The sequence below is a fragment of the Octopus bimaculoides genome, chromosome 5 (assembly GCF_001194135.2).
Source record: "Octopus bimaculoides isolate UCB-OBI-ISO-001 chromosome 5, ASM119413v2, whole genome shotgun sequence".
Classification (NCBI taxonomy): Eukaryota; Metazoa; Mollusca; class Cephalopoda; order Octopoda; family Octopodidae; genus Octopus; species Octopus bimaculoides.
Window position 1 is genome coordinate 43539408 of NC_068985.1, and position 7329 is coordinate 43546736.

The 7329-nt window shown below is 37.0% G+C and overlaps 1 protein-coding gene across 1 annotated transcript in view; it reads right to left on the reverse strand.

Moving 5' to 3' along the window:
• The window catches only part of LOC106881290 (FAST kinase domain-containing protein 1, mitochondrial), a 32699-nt gene extending 29647 nt beyond the window's left edge, over positions 1-3052 (reverse strand). The window contains exons 1-2 of the mRNA XM_014931623.2: positions 2971-3052; positions 450-992 (exon numbers count right to left, since the gene is read on the reverse strand). Coding sequence (XP_014787109.1) covers positions 450-936 — 487 coding nt within the window. The 5' untranslated portion in view covers positions 937-992; positions 2971-3052. The remainder of the gene's footprint in view (positions 1-449; positions 993-2970) is intronic.
• Positions 3053-7329: the final 4277 nt, after the last annotated feature.

Sequence of the window (7329 nt, forward strand, 5' to 3'; positions counted from 1 at the left end):
TGGTATCTTAACCAAGAGGAGATCTATTTCTCATGACAGCAGAGATTAATACAAACCGTATATCTTGGGATGATGAAGACTAACCAGAAGTAAGTACATCTTCATCCTCATTTAGCATCCATTTTCCATGCTAGCATGGGTTGGATGGTTTGACTGGAACTGGTAAGCATGACAGCTGCACCAAGCTCCAATCTCATTTGGCTTTGTTTCTACAGCTAGATGTCTTTCCTAATGCCAACCACGCCACAGAGTGTAGTGGGCGCCTTTTATGTGTCACCTATATACAACTATATAAATATCTTGGGTTATAAAGACATCTTGTTAAAATAAAAACGACTTGTTACTTGGTTTGTGAATGTCATTTGGACATGAGAAGAAAGCTTGGCATATTAGGCAGGAGGTCATCCAATCTGTGAGTCAGGGCAAAAATAGATGAAGGAACTCCTTACCTGGAATATGTTGATCAGGAATCTGTTCGAGGTTCTGGTCAATAAATTGAAGGATGTTTATAAAAGCAGGATCTTTCCTAATAGGACCTAAATAAAGGTCAGATTTATTGTTGAGAAGCAGTTGCATCATAGCAATTGGTTGATTATGGTAGTGAAGCCAGGGAACTGTGTGAAGTTCAGAATAAATCTGCTTCGGTAGGACTTTAAGAGTTTCATGCAAAGCATCAAAATTATTGTCTTGAATAAGAGACCTAGTTTCTTCCAATATCTGTACAGAAGATGGCCCCTCACCTGGTACTACCACCTGCTTGTATTGTCCATTATAACAGACACTGGTAAGGAACTGAGATGAACATGAAAATGGCAACCTTTTTGCTGTAGTTCTGGTGTAAACATGATAGAGTTGGAGAGAAGTTGTCCATTTATAAACAGTTTTTAACTGGTGTATACACTGAATGTGATGTCTGAGAGTCAGTGTGGGAATCATATTTGGGGTTGAGATGAAGATTATATTTCAGTGCAGCACATTTCATTGTGTAATACCTGGAAGAAGACAAGAAAAACAAAATAACAGAATTAATGGAAGAACATTAAAAGAAACAGTGGGGAAAAATTCAAAAACACGAAAGACTGAGTTGAACTGCTCAAGGTATAGTGACAATTTCACCATTCTTGAGTTATCAAATCATTGTCTCCAAAGAAGGTGGAAGTCAGAGGACACCAGATCTGAGCATTTTGCTGACTGTCTAAATTGTTGTCAAGGATGTGTGAGGTCATGCATTGTTATGATGAATATGGATTGTTTTCAGGTTCTTGTTTGGTCTCTTTCTTTTGATGGCATCACTAAGGCTTTTTGAGTGTTCACAATACAGTCACATTCCAGAAAATCAAAGAGAACGACACCCTTGTTATCCCCCAAAATTGTCACCATGACTTCCTGTGTCAATTTATGGCTCTTATACTTCTTGAGCTTTGGAGTAGACATCATCCCATAGACTGGGCCTTGATTTCCACATCATAAAAATATGCCCATGTTTCCTCCTCTGTCACCAGGCTGAAAAAGGAGTGTCTTCATTGGCTTCAAACTCTTGACCAAACAGGTCTCCAGTGGCACTTGCTTGCAGCTTTCATGCAATGTCAAAGCAAGGGAATAGACACACATATGACAGGATTAGATTATGGACCCCAATACTTGATTGGCTTTTTTTGTATTTTATTGATTCCCAAAAAGATAAAAGGCAAAGTCAACCTCTTTGGGTTTTAACTCAGAAAATAAAGAGAGGAAAGATATACGACAAGAGAAAGATTTATAAGTGTGATTTGAAGCTGTTTTGGTCTGTATGTCTTCCAGGTCAATGATACAGTGCCATGTCACTGTACTAAGTACTTTAGGCAGCAAATTAGCAGAATCATCTGAATGTAGGACGAAATATTTTGAGGTATTTGTTCTGGTGAGTTCAGATCCAGCTGGGATTAACTTTGGTTTTTATCTTTTTAGAGGTCAATAAAATGAGGAACCAGTCCAGGGCAGTGCACTGATAGAACTGTTAGTGTCAATCACGATACTTTGTAGTAGTTGTTCTGGCCTTTTGTACTCTGAGTCCTTGGGTGGTAGATTTAATCCCTCACCCGGTTTTATGCCAGTGTAGCGTCACTACACCACCATCAGGTCCTTGGTTGTTTAGCGGGTCCTATTACATATATTTGGACCATATCTCTAGTTTGAGAATCACTTATTTCCTTCTTTACTTCTACCAGTCTCGAAGACCTTGAAAAATAAAGACGGATCAAGGGTGCTGTTCTTGTCTCCATAACTAAATGACAAAAATAAATACTAATTGTATTGTTTCTTAGGCAGGTAGGAAGCCAGATTAATTAAGGGGAGAAAATTTTGAAAGTTTTTCCCAAGGGGTTCGTAGCATAACAGTAGTTTCGGTTAGGCTTGCTGCATTTACCAGAAGTTACCTCTCATCTAATAGTCCCAACAAATTAACATAAGTTTGTGTGCGTGTGCATGTGCGCGTATATATGTATAAATATAAATATGGTGCACGCGTGCAAGAACACACACTCACATGCATACGTTCCAACCATGACCATCCCATCTTTTCATTAAGACATAGCATATCTAAGGCTACTTTCGCAGGCTTCGAAAAGCTATCTACCTCATTTCCGCGAATACAAAAACAAAATTACACATTTAATTAGTATAATTATAATTTATCACTTTATCTTACAGTACACTCCGTTACGAAAATGCCTGTAGTTATGAAAAAAACATTCTGCCGAGAAATAGAAACAGGGAACTTTTTAAGAATGAATTATCTTCGAAACTTTAAATCCTTCGGCACATGTTTGACCTTCCAAAAGTAAAATCGAGAAGTTATATAATAATCACGTTTGTCTTCCTTCTTTTTATACATATTTATCAATATATTTAACGGGTAAACAGACACCTTGACAACAGAAGACAGAAATTGTTAAAGAATTAATTCTGCAAGGAATTTTTCGATATATTTACCTAAACAGCAAATAAACATCCGACACACTCTGCCATGACGCTGATAAGCAGATTATTTCCCTTGAGATGATTGGAGTTATGTCCCTTACACCCATAACAACTTATCTCTTGAAATTGCGTAAAGGATGGAATCTCTTACGTTGTTAGATAACACTAGTCAACGCGATTTTTGGTGCCAAGAAACAAAACACGTTTTTTTAGTTAATTTCGTGGTACTGATTCCGAAAATGACCTTAGCTTTTCATGGTTAGCTACGTTTTTGCTGTACTGAAATTGCTCATTTTTTAGAAAAAAGATCAATTTACGATCTTGGCTGATCGCAAAATTTAGTTAAAAAAGGTAGGAGGAACCCATGAATTTTCAGGTAGGCCGAGCAATTTATGTCAGCCACCTGAAATAAACTATTTTTATAAGAAAAAAGTGTTTTTGAGTCAAAACTTTTAAAATAGAAGTACTGAATTTTCCCAATTTATTGCCAAAATTCAAATTAACTGATAAACTTTATCAGTAATACACTTTAGTAAACCTGATAATTAAGGTGACATCACAAAAATGAAACCCTAAAATCTGTTTGATATTCATAAATTTATCCCATCACTTTTATCCCTTCAATACGGAAGGAAACCAAGCACATTAAGAGCTTTCACAGATGTAAAAAAACTCCAACTAAAGACATCCCAATTCAATGTATCTATTCTATTGTACATGATGAACATCATGAAAATGGATTCACCATAAAATCTGTCCTCCACGTGGGATTACGAAGATACGAAGTAGAATCAGTGTAACGACTCTTTCTGTCTTTTGTTATTGACAGTTTTATGAGTCTTTCTGTAGGACATTAGGAAAGATCAAATTACCTAAATGTGAACATGTAAAGTGTAATGTAAATACTCAACCAACTCATGTTCTTTTCTGATAATAGAGGTTGATATCAAATGACATGGCTTCAACGAGAGGATGCAAAAATGATCCCAACTTATTTTGCTATACATGCGGTGAGTTTACACCAAAAGCCAACAGAAGACCAGTATTTGACTTTTACAAGAAAGCCTATCATGCTGACTTTCACGTCGAGCTTGGTGATCAGGACAAATCATGGGCCCCTCACATTGTTTGCAAGACATGTTTGGAACACATGAGACAGTGGACTTAGGTACCAGAAAATCGCTGTGATTCACTATTCCTATGATCTGGCGTGAGCCAAAGAACCACTCTGACAAATGTTACTTCTGCTCAATCAGTGTTGCGAGAATGAACCAAATAAAACGCAGATCTATCAACTATCCCAGTCTTCATTCCGCTATTCTACCAGTGCCGCATTCAGATGATTTGCCAATCCCAGTTTATTATGAAAATTTGTTGAAACTTGTTGAATGTGACGAGTCTGATACTGATGTAAATGAGAGACAACAAAAACGATTCTGACTATGTTCCCAAAACCGTGCCAGAGCTGTTTAACTAAAATGAGCTGAGTGATTTGGTTCAAGACTTAAATCTAAGCAAAGAATCAGCAGAACTTTTGGCCTCTAGGCTCAATATAAAATCCCTGTTCACAAAAGGTACAAAGGTATCATTCTATCGAAATAGGGATGCTGAATTTATACTATTCTTTAATGAGAACACAGATCTGGTTCATTGCAATGACGTTGAGAGCATTCTTCTTCGACTAGGCATCCACAGATATGATTCTGATGAATGAAAATTGTTCATTGATTGTTCAAAATGTAGTTTGAAATGTGTTTTGCTCCATAATACCAACATATATGCACCAATACCTATAGGTCATTCAACAACACTTAAAGGAAAACATGGTGCCATCAGACAGGTTATGGAACAGATTGACAACACCAAACATAAATGGGTGTTATGTGTCGATTTGAAAATGGTAAATTTCCTGCTTGGTCAACAAAGTGGCTGCACAAAATTCCCATGTTTTTTGTGTATGTGGAACAGTAGAGCAAAAGAGGAGCACTGGAAAAGGAAAGATTGGCCACCTCGAGAGTTGAAGGTCAGTGAAAAGGACGTTATTAGTAGAGCACTGGTTCCGAAAGAAAAAATCATCTTTCCTCCCTTGCATATCAAATTGGGATTAATGAAACAGTATGTAAAATCACTTGACAAAGAAAGTAATTGTTTTGAGTATATATGTAAATCGTTTCCAGGACTTAACACCAAAAACTCAGAGCAGGAGTGTTTGATGGTCTTGATGTCAGGAAACTCATTAAGGATGATGAATTTGTTAATTCAATAAATGACTTGGAATTACACGCTTGGACATTGTTTGTTGACGTGGTGAAAAGCTCTTAGGCTATCGCCGTCCGAAAACTACAAGGAGTAAGTGGAAAACTGTTGAAAAGTCTACAGGACATAGGCGCTGATATGAGTATTAAGGTTCGTTTTTTTTACATAGCTATCTAGATAAATTTCTGGATAATTGCAGTGATGTGAGTGATGAGCAAGGAGAATGATTCCATCAGGATATCAAAACAATGGAAGAGTGCTACCAGGGACGGTGGGACAAACAAATGATGGCTGACTACTGCTGGAGTATCAAAAGGGACTTAAATAACATTGAACATGACAGACAATCAAGAAAGAGAAAATGTTTACCATAGTTCTTATGTTTACGAAGGTTTTATTTCTGCTGTTAGTTTATTTAATGATTTGATGAAAATACTTATTGGTCTTGGTATATTGAATCATGTTATTTTTAAAGACTTAGGGTCTGATTGATATTGCAAAAATAGTATTTCTCAATAAGCAGACCAATATTTGTTGGTTTAAAAACAAATTGAGAGGTTTCTATGATTTTACTTTGAGAAATATTGCCATTGATCAATATCAAATATACAGAAAACAAATGAAAAAAATGCCCCCCCCCCCCAATGAAGCATTTCTGTACAGCAAAATCAGTAGTGAACCAAGAAAAAGTAAGGTCATTTTCAGATTCAGCACCCTCAAATTAGCTAAAAAAGATATTTGTTGTCTCGACACCATTTCAAAAAATTTTTTTTGTTGACCAGTGTAATCTATTAAAAAAAGCACCCAAATCTCTCTCAGATCATGTCCTGCCCTCTTAAATAGTTTTATATACTCCTGATGACTGTCTCGCTCATAGTGGACCTAGTGGTAGTAGCGAGTGGGCGACTAATTTAGGAGCATATACATGCTATCTGGGGTGCGAAATTTTTTTCCCACGAGAGTTTTGGACCCCAGTAATGAACTCACTTGCATACAGCCAATCAGAGCTCACCTTGAAAATCCACATACTGTGTACTGCTACAGTACAGCCACTCAGGCATAGAACGGTGTATGCCTCTCTATGAGTACAGCATAGCAAGTCTCACATAAGCACCACATTCCCTTCCCTCCACTATCCTCATAGATCAATTGAGCATCATCTCTATATGGAGCTAACATTAGGTGCCTATGCTCAGACTAAGATTAGTGGTACTGCATGTACCCATTGATATATGCAAGGAGGGCACAGTACAACACAGCCTCATATTGATTATGATATTTCCAGATCAATACCAACATTTTAAGTTAGGAATGTACAAAATCAGTCAAAAAATTAGGAAACTACACTCATTTACATTTTCTAGTAAATTACGCAAATTGGCAACACTTATGGTATCATTGGTGAGCAGCTTCTCCATTCAGTTTATACACTAAATTTCACATTTGTCACCCCTATTAACCCATTTCGAACAGTTAAATTTTGCTATAATGCACATTTTCCACTGAACTCAACCAGAGTATTTTCGTGATTAGATGGGCACTAGTTTGATAGTTGAGCTCTGATTGGCTCTATGCAAATGAGTTCATAACTGGGTGGGAAAAAATAATTTTGCATCTGGGGCAGTCCTTGAATTTGTGTGTCTCCCTCCCCACTTATGAACCTCCAAGCCTATACAAACTTATACTGTAGACCCATAAGTGTTGCCTCCATAAAAGTGTTGCCAGGGGCTGGATTGACCTCCTCGACCTTTTCTCTATCCAAGTCACTTGGCTAATCACGATTACCACCACCACGACGACCATTTACATTCTTGTCCTTGGAGGACAGTAATTCTCCTCTTCCCTGCTCTATCGTCTTCCTCATGCACAAATCATCCCATCTTTAAGGTGATTCAGTTAATAAAATCAGTTTACATATTTCTTTTGCATTCCCTTTTTTGTAATTGTCATTTTACTTGTAATTACACCTTTTCTGTTTCAAAAACCCATAAAAAATTACTTTTGGGTGATTTTTGGGAGCTGGAACAGATTAATTATATTTCAGTTAATTGCAATGGGGAAAACTGATTTGCAAAACTAGTAAATCGTAAAACGAGCTTGGTCATGGAATAAATT